The following is a 14,086-nucleotide window of genomic DNA, read 5'->3' as shown; positions in this document are numbered from 1 at the left end:
AAAAAAAAAAACGAAACGGAATAAAAGGAAAATATACAAATAAGCTAAGCTAGCAGAAGACGTAGCCGATAGTGAGTGATGTCATGGAAGAAGGAATGGAATGCAAAAAATATACCCGTAAAAGCGACAAATGTTTCAAGCAAAAGTGATAATACCAAATGGAAATCTAAACTTACAAATACGAAACAGAAGTCAGGAGGCTGGCGGCAAATCCGGTAAACGAAGGGGAGGGCGAGATAGAAGACACAAACACTCACTTTGAATGAAATTCGAAAGACTGAGACTTAGTTAAATTGGAATATAACCTTAAGGTTAAGATTACAAGGTAATTTGATTCAATTCCTATGATAGGCGCGTCATGTTTATGGTGAAATGGGAAAATGACACAACTAACAACAACAGCAATGATAGGGAATTTTGTGGTTAGCATATGCAATAGAGTTGCCAAATCTTGTTAATATGATATTTAATATTTTCTGTTCTTAAAGGAGGGGTCACACTCTATACATATGAAACAAATATGCGAAGGTAGCGAAAAATTTAAGGCAGGTGTATCTACTTGTTGAGAGCTCACCTGAATTGGTGCCATTTCCTTGCAGGTAGGTACTTAGTACCTTTGTCGATATTACTGACAATATCGTCAGGAGGCCTTTTTAATGAAGGGACCTTTCTAGCTTATTTTCCCTAAAACGCTAAAACACATTAAAATTTCGGTTGTAGTGGGTTTCTACAAAAATATCCAAAATAAGTTCAGGTTGTTACCGTAGGATTTAGAGGTTTTGGACCATTATAACAGGAAGCATAGATTTCCTACGAAAAATACAATATCGCTATAAACAGGACCACAAGAAGTTCCTTCGGTAATAATTAGTCCAAAATCTGTACTTAGGCGTAAACATTGAACTTTTGTGAGAGAGGTACCCGAAAATGCTATCCAATATAGACCCGCTTGGAACTTGGTGTACATATAGGATAAATCTGTATCAAATCGGTCGTTGGCTGGCTAAACAATTAGCTAATTTTTGAAAATCAGCTAGAAGATCCAATAATAAGGCCAGTAAGACGAAACTCGGTTCTGATTGGCATGGTTAAAAAAGTTAATGTTAACAAGTAAAAGAGGCCTATATTCGGACTGGGCCGGTCATGTGATACCCTACACCACTTCCCCTGGGCCTTGTTTTCCGCGGAATTTATTTATATAATTGCGAAGTCTCCCTTGTTCCTTCGGCGATGTTGTGGGAATATATGGAATGAAAAAACTACCAAACGCATTTAGAAATAGCTTTTGGTGACTTTATCCGATTCGATCAATGAAAAAAATCAATATTTCGAGGTATTACATTAATTCTAATTAAGATTTCGTAAGTTGTCCGAATATGCTCCCAGAATTTTAATTACTGATTAAAATTTAAATTTGGATATTTTTCTGACAAAAGTTATGGTCAATTTTAACCGCCAAATTCTATCCGATCATTATCTACAGTCAATGGCACTATCCTTGACCGAAACTGTTACCTCGTGCAAATATTTGTCAGTATTGAACTATACTGCGACCTCTACCGTGATTATGGTTACCCTTCCCACATTTAAAACTGAGGGATCCCTGCATATACTAGGCTGTAATTCTGTTAACTGACCACGAATATCAATATAATTAGCAACAATGAAAAGGCCAAGCTCTCCTCTTCTAAATAAAACTTACAAAAATTTAACATATTTTCCAAGTCCGGTTCTATGGGGGCTATATGAACAGTAATACCCACAAATTTCTGGTGGAAAGTTTTATGCCATCAACGAAGACTAAACATAATATTTCAGTAAATTCGTTGGGGTATTGAGATCACAACCTACAAAATACGGGGAATCGAGAGGTACTGTTCTATGGGGGCTGCATATATCAAGACGAGGACCTACTCAGACAAATTTCAGGTAGAAAATTGTACACCCAAAACGAGGACTAAATACCAAATATCAGCAATTTCGGTGGGACATTGAGGCTGAAACCTTGAAAATACTTAAAATCGGGAGGTACCATTCTATGAAAGCTATATGAAGATCTGGATCAACCTGTTTCAGGTTGATAGTTTTATACCGCCAACGAAAACTTAATACAAAATGTCGGCCATTTCGGTGGGATATTTAGGCCAGAACCTTCAAAATACCGAAAATCGGGAGGTAACGTTCTATGGGAGCTATATAAAGACGTGGACCTATACCGTCAAGTTTTATGTGGAAAGGTTTATTCCCCAACAAAGGCTAACTACCAAATTTAAACCATTTCGGTGGGATATTGAGGCTAAAACTTGGAAAATATCGAAAATCGGAAGATATTGTCCTATGGGGGCTATATGAAGACGTGGATCTATACCCACAAATTGCATCTGGAAATTTGTATGCCCCCATTGAAGACTAAGTATACAATTGCAGCTATTTCGGTGGGATATTGGAGCAACAACCTTCAAAATACCGAACATCGGGAGGTGCGGTTCTGTGGACCTATACCAAAAAAAAATTCGATGGAAAGTTTTATGCGCCCAAAGAAGACTAAGTACAGCCATTTCGGTGTTATAATGAGGCTAAACCCATAAAAATATTGAAAATCGGGAGGTACCGTCCTATGGGGCTACATCAAGACGTGTTTCGATATAGCCCATTTTCAATACCAAACATCCTAGGAGTAACAGAAACTTCTATACAAAATTAAAAAGCTCTGTCTTAAAATGTCGCACATGGCTACTTCACCTTAGAATTTTATGCTGATCAACAAGAAAATATGTAAAGTATAGGGTCTCCAAAGAATATTTCTATGTGTTACAATCGGAATGACAAATTTAATTATACCCTGCCTATTATGGTGGAGGTTATAATAAGCACAAGTGTGAAAGCAAGGACAATTGTTCCACAAACATCCCAGAAGGGACAAGCGAGACTCCTCTCATATCATTGAGTGCACCCCGGTTCATATTAGTTCAATGATATGGGACCTAATATTTACTAATATTTTTTATAATATAATAATATTTTTTATTTAAGGACATTCTAAGCTTCGCAAACTGGACGCTTGACAATCGCCTTGAAATCAAAACGGAGAAGACGGATCTTTTACCATTCACATGAAAATGCAAATTTCTTGACTTCCATCCACAAATTTTGGCCGTTATTGCATTAAAGCTTTCTCCAGAAGCTAAATACGTCGGTGCAATCCTGTACCATCAATTGGTATGAATAAGGAATAACGAGAAAGAAAGATATTTTTGCACTCTACTCCTGCAATAACTCCATTGGGAAAAGTCGGGAAATCAGACAACAAGTCATACACAAGCTTTATGTGACCGTGATTCTGCTCATTCTAAACTACTGTACACTTGTCTGGTGGCACTAGTCTGATGGCCAAACTATAAAGTGTGCAAAGGGCGGCGTCAATTCTGTTTACCGGAGCAATCAAAAACATCCTCACGCTGCTTCGATCGTGATCCAGGTTTGACTACGAGGACGATTTTAAGCTCCGGTAATTGATAGTCAGCTGAATCCGGCAACAAGATTCGCATAAGCGATTGCATGCCCACCTCTTTCAGGTTTGACTCACTCTCCGTAATTTTTCAAAGCAGATGCATTTGTGTTTATAGTAAGTGGATTTAAGATGGAGGAAAGCATTGACGCAGGTATCTGTTGTGAAAACTTATTAATCAAACACCCAGTTAAGCTTAATTATAGCAGTCATGACTTTAAAGCAGACATTTTTGGTATCAGGAAAGCAGCAGAATTGGTTAATGAACACGAAACCACTCTTATATACTCTTATAGGACCGGTTACTATATGTGTTGACAGTCAGGCGGCTATCTAAAAAGTCATGGATCATTAGCTCTCAAGCTAATTTTCAATAAAATTCTCTAAATGCCACAATTAGGGTCCGATCGATGATAAAACTTTACCAGTTCAGTACTGTGGCTAAAAGTCGCATCGGATTTTGATATAGCTTTAATATACATATTTGGCCGATTTTGGGTATTTTTTGGCCCTATATAGCTACAACAAAATCTGATCAGCTTTTCTAATTTTTTTTAGAAACCGATTTTTCATCGATCGGACCATAATCATGGTGAAAGAATTTTGGTGAAAGTGCGCCTTTGGTCCTGAATAAGTAAGATACATTGTCCCGCAATTTCCCTGCTCGATCAATCACGGATGCTGATTGACGCACTGGCATCTCCTCTACACTTCCCTTAGCGGATACGGTAGTGTGCGGATCGCCGCTGGGCAGTGGTTGTTGTTGGTTTGCTCACCTTGGTACACCTGTATTTTCTCCCTCTCACGGGAATAGTCTGTAAATGTATTTGTAATAGACAAGGGATCCTCTGCGATCACTTAGATCCTATGCGATCACTTGTCGTTTAGCATTGAAAGCGAAAGCACCAAGGCCTCTGTCGCCACATTAAATTACAAAGGTAATTTTGTTGTTGTAATGAAAACATACCAAGCTTAAACTCAATAAAACCTCCTAATTATTTTATACAAAAGAATTGATACCGCTGTGTTTTTATTTCTTTTTGTTTCTCCCACCATTGCTCCACATAAACATTTGGTCGCATCGAGTCGGATTTGCAAAACCTGAGAAGTTGCCCGGAATAATTGTTTTTTCTTTTCTTTTACAAAGGAAAAAAATCACCAACAACGCATCCCCCCTCATAACCTGCATCACAAATTCATCTCCTCATATCATCATCATCATCCAAAAACAAGGTACGTAAGTTCAGTGAATTGTTTTTGTGAGCTTTACAGTGCTATTTTTCGGAAAAAAGTGAAAAAGTGTTGTTTTTTAGTTTGTTCCGCGGTACTGGTCGCCTTTGTTTCACCCTATTACGCGGTATCGTCGAATATACAGTCCACTAGAATTTAATTTCCATACAAATCAATTAAAATTATTTTGAAATCGAGTCGTGTTTGCATTAATTTCCATTTCGTCGCGAAATAATCGAACGTTTTCATTAATCTGTGCTAATTTCTTAATATTTAACACAAAAAAATATACTTTTCTAATTGAAATAATCTGCCGCTGTAGTGTGCCTTTTTTTCTTTTGCTTATTGCAATAATTCCCCACACATTTGTTCTGTTGAGAGATCATATTTTCTAATTCTCCCAACAATAATAATATTCATATTCCCAGTGCCCTTTGTTATTGAAATTCCAGCATACCACCAACATACTTATCTCCCCAGCTCTCACTGTTGGTTATTTTTCTGTTTGTCGTGTAATACAACAACAAGAATACGCGCCTTTTTTGTTTTTTGATAGCGTCCGTCTATGCCAGTGTTCACCAGCGAGCCCGTACTGAGAGCAACTGAGCATACATTACCGTGTGTTTTGCATTGAAAGTTACGATAATTTGCTCTCAGTAGCAGCTCGCTGGTGAACACTGGTCTATGCCCTAATAAACATACCAACAATATTTGCCTCTCCAACTCTCACTGCTTGCTTGGTCGTTGTCGTTGGTCTGTTTGTAGCGAGGTAGTTACATACACACATACCCCCACTACTTGTGTGTTGTCTTTCCCTTTTGTGTGGTATTCGTTATTCACCACGGCACAGTGGGTCGAAGTGGAATATTATGAATTTTAAAATTTAATTTTTTTTAAATATTTTTGCAATTTTATTTGAAATAAATATTAGTGATAAAAACATTTTTTGCATTTTGGAACAAATTCACCCTACTTTCGGCAAATAATAAGCGCATTTTAACGAAGCCGTTTGCGAGAGAAAAAATCGGTTTTTTATATAATTTTAAATAAAAAATCTTTTCTTAATTTGGAAAAACTGCCGTAAGCGTGTCCTAATAAAGTATTTGAAAATATATAAATTAAATTCGGTTAAAGATTCGTGCACCCTACACCAGGTACATATTGAAAAATTGATTTTTGTCGTTATATTTAATATTTTTAATCGAATTTCACCGTTTAAATATTTATAGTTATTATTTGAATATTTATTTACACCTTTTAGTTAAAATTTGCCCCAAATTTTTCGCTTCGTTAGAGAAAAGTGCAATTTCGGTTGTCATTTTCATTTTTCTCTTTCTTATTTTTGCTGATTTTTCAAAATATTTGTGCTTTCTTCTTTCCACCGAATTCGTTTGTGAATTTTCTTTGGGTTTGCTACAGTTTGTGTGGGTTGATCCTTGAATTTAGGTTCATTTCGTGACTTTAAGCCACCGTTTTTCTGAATAAATCGTTGAGTTTTACGTATTCTATCTTCAGTTTGTTGAGATTTATTGATATTTACAGTAGAAGTATAGTCTGACAGAATGTCGATCTCCGCACTGACTCAATTTATTCGCGCTTCTGACAACGTTGTCAAATTTATTGCAAGTTTTAGGCTTAGCAAGCCCGAAAATCATACGGTTTTCAATCTTGAAATTCGAAACACCGAACTAAAGGACTTGTGGCGAAAAGCAAAAGATACTTATGATAAGTATCTTGATCATTTGATAACTGTGGAAGGTGTTAGTTCCCAAGACATTGCTTCTGCCGATGCAAAATTCCAGGCCACTTATGAGAACTTCGAGGAGTGTTTGTCGGATATTGAAGAAAAGCTGCAACGACTTAAGTCGGAGAAATCTCCCCCTCCCTCTCCTATGTTAGGAAATAATAGCACACCTCACAATACTCAGTTGCAGAATGCTCAAAACCATGAATCGTTTGGTAGGGAGTCCAATCGGTCAGCAATTTCTAATTTGAGAAATGAAACTGTTAATAGCTTGAATCCCCAATGTTTGACCAATGCAGTTTCGCATGATATTCAGAATCCCATAAATACTCCGATTTCTAACTGGAGTTTGCCACCTTATGTCTCCGATACAATGCACCATCTCAGTTTACCACCGTGCGATATTGATGATTTTCATGGTGACTTCCTCACTTGGCCAACATTTCGTGACCTTTTTACAGTTATGTTCATCAACAATTCCCGGCTTAGTGACATAGAGCGGCTATGTCATTTGGTTAAGAAAACAAAAGGCGAAGCTAAGGAAATAGTGGCTAAGTTTCCTCTAACTCAAAGAAGTTTTGCTCTTGCTTGGAAAGCCCTTAAGGATACCTATGACAACCAACGAATCCTAGTCAATAATCATTTAAAAATTTTGTTTGATCTTCCATCGTTAACCCATGAATCGAGTTCGGGTCTAAAAACTTTACAGAGAGGCATAAACGGCTGTTTGTCTGCCATGTCGGTTTATGATGTTCCTACGGATCAGTGGGATCCAATCTTAGTTTTTATTTGTATTCAGCGTCTGCCAAAACTTACCGTGACACTCTGGGAACAGAGTCTCACCGATAAGTCGTCCTTATCGTCATGGTCTCAGCTCGATTCTTTCCTCACGGAAAGAATTCAGACGCTCACCTGTTTGCGTGATATAAAAGGTATAGATTCCTCCAAATCTTCGAATCAGCGCAACGTTAAGGCCCATTTAGCAAACACGTCGTCGGATGCGGTAAAATCTTCTTCTAAACATCGTTGTGTCTTCTGTTCTAATCAAAATCACACTCTGTACTCTTGTCTTCGGTTTAAACGGTTAACCTTTGATCAAAAACAAGCTGCTGTGAAGAAGCTTGACTTGTGTTTCAATTGTCTATGTAGAGGACATTCCGTCAATAAGTGCACTAGCACCCGTAATTGCAACGTATGCCATGAAAGGCATCACACCCTTATGCACAAACCAAGTAGATCGGCCCCTGCAGGTAATCCCATTTCGAATGCAACTCCTCCCGCCACCAGTACTCAATCAAATTCTGATTTAGATAATGTTGCCTCCACCTCTACTGGTGCCAATCCGACTGTAATAAACCGTCAAGTTAATTACACGTCTCACAATTCTAATGTTCTTCTGGGTACTGCGATTGTAAATATTGTTCATGAAGGAACTTCTTACCCTGTTCGAGCTCTCATTGACCCAGCGTCTGAGGCTACGTTTATAACGGAGAACCTTCAGCATAGATTAAAATTATCGACACGATCTACCATTGCAAACATTTCTGGGGTAAATGGTTCGTCATCTGTTACCTCCACGAAAAACTGTAGGATTTGTATAGGATCTCGTATAAGTGCTTCAATTTTGCTGAAAGCCGATGCTTTTGTTCTCCCTAAGATTTCTGGTAAACTTCCCTCCTTTACTGTTGACCCTGCTGTGGCACGGAATTTGCCTAATCTTCGTTTGGCTGATCCAAACATTTTTGATAGTCGCTCGGTAGATATGTTGTTGGGTGCGGACGTATATCCTCAAATATTGTTGCCTGGGGTACAACACAACATATTAGGTTCTCTGTTGGCGCAAAATACTGTCTTTGGTTGGATCCTTTCTGGTCCAATTCCCTGCTCCCCTTTGCAGACCTTTACAACTACGTTGAGTTTTAGTGAGGAAGACAGCCTCAACAAAACCCTTCTGCGGTTTTGGGAACTAGAGGAGGTTCCCAAACGCAAAATACTTTCGCCATCAGACAAGTTTTGCGAAGAGAACTATAGGTCCACAACTACGAGGAACTCAGATGGTCGTTACGTTGTAACGCTCCCCCTTCGTGCTGAATTCCCTCAAACATTGCAAATTGGTGATTCGCGTCAGAATGTCCTCGGTCAATTTTTTAGAAATGAGAATTCCCTTTTGCGCAAACCTTCTCTCAAAGAAATGTACGATGCCGTTGTTCGTGAGTATATTGACTTAGGTCACATGTGCTCTGTTTCCCCCTCACAAGCGCCACTTGTTTGTTATTTACCCCATCACCCAGTAGTTAATCTTGAAAAGCAAACATCTAAAGTCCGTGTCGTCTTTAATGCTTCAAATAAAACGTCTAACGGCGTAAGTCTAAACGACATTCTACACGTGGGACCTACTCTCCAAGCTGATTTAGTCTTATTAATCTTAAGATGGCGTTTATTCCGGTTTGTGTTTAATTGTGATATAACGCAAATGTATCGTCAAATACGCGTTCACCCACAACATACACCCCTTCAGAGAATATTGTTTAGAGATTCCCCCAATGACCCCATTTTGGATTATGAATTGCAAACTGTTACGTTTGGGGTAAATTGTGCGCCCTATTTGGCAATTCGTTCTTTGCTCCAACTTGCTGATGACTGTGAATCAGAATATCCTTTGGCCTCAAAAATTCTCCGCAGATGTATGTATGTTGATGACGTCCTTGCAGGCGGTCATGACCTAGATTCCACTTTGTCTGCTCGAGACCAACTTATCTCTTCATTATCCACTGCTAAATTTGAATTGAGGAAGTGGACCTCAAATGAGAAATCGGTGCTTGATAGCTTGCCCCCCAGTCATCTAGTCGACGCCCAAGTTTTATCCTTTGTCGAGGCAAGTAGCTCAAAACCGTTGGGTATAAGATGGAACGCAAGTTTAGATGCTTTTTACTTTTGTGTAAATCCCATCCCTCAGAAAATTAACTATACGAAGCGGGAAGTTCTTTCACATATAGCCAAATTATTTGACCCCGTGGGTTGGTTATCTCCCGTTATTGTCGTAGCGAAAATCATTATGCAGAAAGTGTGGCTGGATAATACGGGATGGGACGATTCGCTTCTTCTTGCTACGAAAAACTCTTGGCAAACTTTCGTTGACAATTATCCTAAAGTGAACTCAATCAAAATTCCGCGTTGGGTTCATTATGAACCACACTCTGTGGCAGAATTGCATGTGTTTTCTGATGCTTCAGAGAAAGCATACGCGGGGGTAATCTATATTCGAATAAAAAATGCGCATGGTGAAATTCAGGTCCATTTGCTAGCTTCTAAAACAAGAGTAGCGCCTATTAAGTCGGTCTCATTACCTCGTTTAGAATTGTGTGGGGCTGTACTAGCATCGGAACTTCTAAAACCTATTTTAAGCGATTTGGAAATTCCTATTGATAAGATATACTGTTGGACTGATTCGACAATTGTCCTAGCGTGGTTGCGCAAAACTCCCACCACCTGGACTACTTTTGTGGCAAATAGGGTTTGTCGAATACAGCAAAACGTAGTAAATGGTCACTGGTTTCATGTTAGGTCAGAGGACAACCCGGCCGATTTGGGAAGCCGTGGAGCCACGCCTTTAGAACTAGCTAATAGTTGTCTTTGGTGGAAGGGACCCAGTTGGCTAAGTCACGATAGTTCTATGTGGAACCTTCCGAATGTCACACCCCTCGAGACTGACTTAGAAGCTCGTAGCATTAAAGCAAATTTTTCATTTTTTTCGCAATATGAAGACATTTTAGATAGGTTTTCTTCGCTTGATAGAGCGTTGCGAGTATTGGCTTACATGTATCGCTTCATACATAAAACTCGCCCCCAGAGTCGACCTGCACATTGTTTTACTAGTCAGATTCCATCTGGGGAAGAAATTAAAATGGTTAAAGTTCGTTTAGCCATATTGGCACAAAAGTTTCATTATGCAGAGGAATATAAACATCTTCTAGATAAGAGTCCTTTACCATCCTCTAGTTCCCTTCTGTCGTTGAACCCCATTTTAGACGAGTCTCGTGTTATGCGTCTAAATGGACGGTTAGCAAACTCTCCCACCTTATCAGAGAATGAAAAGTGGCCCATTGTTTTACCATATGGTTGTCGATTCGCACGACTTCTTGTTGAATACGCTCATTCAAAAACTGTTCACGGCGGAAATCAGCTCATGATGCGTATTATTCGACAGGAGTTTTGGATTCCTCGTGTCAAAACTCTAATCCGCACAGTAATTAATCGTTGCAAGGTGTGCTGGCTTGAGAAAAATCGATCATGCTCGCAGATTATGGCTGCACTGCCTCCCGAACGAACATCGATAAATAGGCCTTTCACTACAACTGGGGTAGACTTTGCTGGTCCTTTTAATATAAAGTCATTTACGGGTCGTGCTTGTCGTATGGCTAAAGGATACGTGTGCGTCTTTGTTTGTTTTTCGACCAAGGCTGTGCATTTAGAGGCAGCATCTGATCTAACGTCGTCCTCTTTTCTGGCTACCTTCTATCGTTTCATAGGTCGTCGTGGCTGTCCTAAGTCCATATTTTCGGACAACGGGACTAATTTTGTTGGTGCTTCTCACGAGCTTGAAAAAGATTTTCGAACCTTTATTCGTGAAAGTCGTGATACCGTTTGTTCTGCTTTAGGTTATGAGGAACTTACGTGGCAGTTTATACCAGCTGGCGCTCCCCACATGGGTGGTCTGTGGGAGGCAGCTGTAAAAAGTTTTAAAAAGCATCTGTATCGCCATGTAAAGTCGTTTTCCTATACGTTCGAGGAGTTTACCACCATTCTAACTCGTATTGAGGCATGTTTAAACTCTCGACCCCTGTGTCCAATGTCGGATAATCCTGAGGAACTAGTAGCACTCACTCCTGGCCACTTTCTCATTGGGGCACCCCTCCTTTCTCCACCGGAACCCTTGCTTGAAGAATCACCGCTGAGTTTAGTTAATCGGTTTAGGAAATTGAAAGCTTTAACGCACCAATTTTGCATCAGGTGGAAAGAAGAATACTTATTTACTTTAAATAATCGTTACAAGTGGAAATATCCCCAGAGGAATGTTGAGGTCGATGACATGGTTGTAGTTCGAAATGAGAAATTACCACCAACCTCGTGGAAACTAGGACGTGTTGTAGAAACTCATCCCGGCAATGATGGAAAGGTTCGCGTCGTAGATGTTCGAACTGGTCAGGGTATTATTAGGCGACCAGTCGTTAAGTTAGTAGTTCTCCCAAACTAAGTTTCTTCTAAATAACTATCATCTCTTGTGTGTTGTCGTGCTCTCCCTTTGTAATAGCCATGGCATCCAAAGAACTTTTTCCCGAAGTTGTCTTGTCCGACTATGATGATGCAATGATGTCCGACCGAGAAGTCGAGGCAGAGATGATGGTCACCAGCCCGGCTATGCCGGAACCGAAGGTCGTTCCAGCTGTTGACGACGTCCCCGCTACCACCACTTCTAACAAACCCGATAAAACGGCTGATATGACGCCTCCTCAAATTGCTCCACCTCCTGGTGTAGCTGCTAAGACCGTGTCTAAGCGCGTAGCATCGTCATCGGTTAATGCGCCGGTCCCCTGTCGGTTATGTACCCAGCTTCACCCGTTGACCAAATGTACCGTTTTTAAAAGAATGTCCCTCGAAAAGCGTGTGCGCGCTGTAGCTTACCACCGCTACTGTTACAATTGTCTGCGTTCGGATCATCTTTCAAAATTTTGTCCGGTCCCCCAACGATGCAAGTATTGCGCTAAAAAGCACCACACGTATTTGCACGAAGATAAGAGTACCAATGTGACTCCGACACCTTCGCGAGCGGTCGTTCCCCGAGGTATCTACGCAGTGCCACCACCCCACATCTTACCGACGTCTGTCTTACCGATAGGTCGCGTATTATCATTGTCCCCAACGGTGTTGGTACGGCTCTGTCTACCGGACTCCACTATCCCGGTGCGTGCACTATTAGATCCTTGCTGTCCGGTAAGTCAGGTTTGCGCGTCGTTGATCACCGAACTGCAATGGCCGACCACGAAAGTAAACGATATGACATATGCAGATTTTTTGATAATGTCGAGGTTTGATTCGGGTCAAAAACAATTTGTGACTGCACGTGTCGCAAACATAACTAGAGGCATTACACCACCGATGTCCGTCCCTACCAACATACGGGAATCCTTTGTTGGATTGGAACTCGCCGATCCCGCCTTTGATCGTTCTGGGCCACTAGCTATGGTATTGGGTCCAGAAATCTATTATAAAATTTTGTCCCCCCGCATGATAACTCAACCGGGTCTTCCTACAGCCCAATACACATCATTTGGATGGGTAATTGCGGGCCCTGTAAACTTATAATTGTAGACTTATTACGTACATGAATACTTTTGTTGATAAATTAACATGAATTAAATAAATGCTCACAAAATGAACTGAACTTACGTCCTGAACTATTATTATCATATATATGCATATGTATTCATTCTAAATATTCATAATTTTGTTGATACACACCTATATGTATCAAGGTGGGCGGCAATGAATAAGTAAGATACATTGTCCCGCAATTTCCCTGCTCGATCAATCACGGATGCTGATTGACGCACTGGCATCTCCTCTACACTTCCCTTAGCGGATACGGTAGTGTGCGGATCGCCGCTGGGCAGTGGTTGTTGTTGGTTTGCTCACCTTGGTACACCTGTATTTTCTCCCTCTCACGGGAATAGTCTGTAAATGTATTTGTAATAGACAAGGGATCCTCTGCGATCACTTAGATCCTATGCGATCACTTGTCGTTTAGCATTGAAAGCGAAAGCACCAAGGCCTCTGTCGCCACATTAAATTACAAAGGTAATTTTGTTGTTGTAATGAAAACATACCAAGCTTAAACTCAATAAAACCTCCTAATTATTTTATACAAAAGAATTGATACCGCTGTGTTTTTATTTCTTTTTGTTTCTCCCACCATTGCTCCACATAAACAAATTACTATGGAAACAAAGATCGCTAGGTTGCACGATGGGGCCAATGACAGGTTTTCGAGGCAACAAATCACTGGGGCAAGCTAGACCTTCCAAATTTTGTACCGATGTTTATAATGGGCTTAGAAACTAATATGCCAAATTTGGTACATATCGGTTCATATATACATATAGCTCCCGTATATATGTTCGTCCGATTTCAAGCAATTGATGGACCAAACACGCAAATTCTGCTCAATTTTTATGCGATTTGGGAAATAACACGGAATTAGTACTACAAATAAGTTTGCCAAGTTATATTGAAATCGGTTCAGATTTTGATATTGCTCCCATATATATTTTCGCCCGATTTTAGGTATTTGGTCACCAATCCCGCTATGTATGTCCAATCTTGATGAAATTTAAAATGTGTGACGGATTTTGGTATAGAAACATTTTTGGCAAATCATATTGAAATCGGTTCAGAATTGGATATAGCTCTCATATATGGTAACATGGGGCGCCTTCGCCACATTTTTTTCAAAATGTTCTCATATCGACATCATTAAAGTTTTTCCAAATATTATTTTTGTTAAGAATATTAGCATGTCTTGACTATAAGTTTTGATATATAAATGA

At 39.8% G+C, this 14,086-nt stretch overlaps 1 protein-coding gene across 1 annotated transcript; it reads left to right on the top strand.

The window, feature by feature from the left end:
* The first annotated feature begins 4,404 nt into the window (after positions 1-4,404).
* Positions 4,405-13,364, top strand: LOC141393105 (uncharacterized). The gene is made up of 3 exons (XM_073966054.1): positions 4,405-4,446; positions 4,656-4,741; positions 11,794-13,364. The coding sequence occupies exon 3, from the start codon at positions 11,796-11,798 to the stop codon at positions 12,843-12,845; it is 1,050 nt and encodes a 349-aa protein (XP_073822155.1). The 5' UTR covers positions 4,405-4,446; positions 4,656-4,741; positions 11,794-11,795; the 3' UTR covers positions 12,846-13,364.
* Positions 13,365-14,086: the final 722 nt, after the last annotated feature.

Source organism: Musca autumnalis, unplaced genomic scaffold (genome assembly GCF_047663935.1).
Source record: "Musca autumnalis isolate F117 unplaced genomic scaffold, ASM4766393v1 scaffold_2, whole genome shotgun sequence".
Taxonomy (NCBI): Eukaryota; Metazoa; Arthropoda; class Insecta; order Diptera; family Muscidae; genus Musca; species Musca autumnalis.
This window is presented reverse-complemented; position numbering and strand designations above follow the sequence as displayed.

Excerpts from the sequence above, each read along its gene's own strand:
- LOC141393105 (XM_073966054.1), top strand. The coding sequence starts at position 11,796 with ATGGCATCCAAAGAACTTTTTCCCGAAGTTGTCTTGTCCGACTATGAT.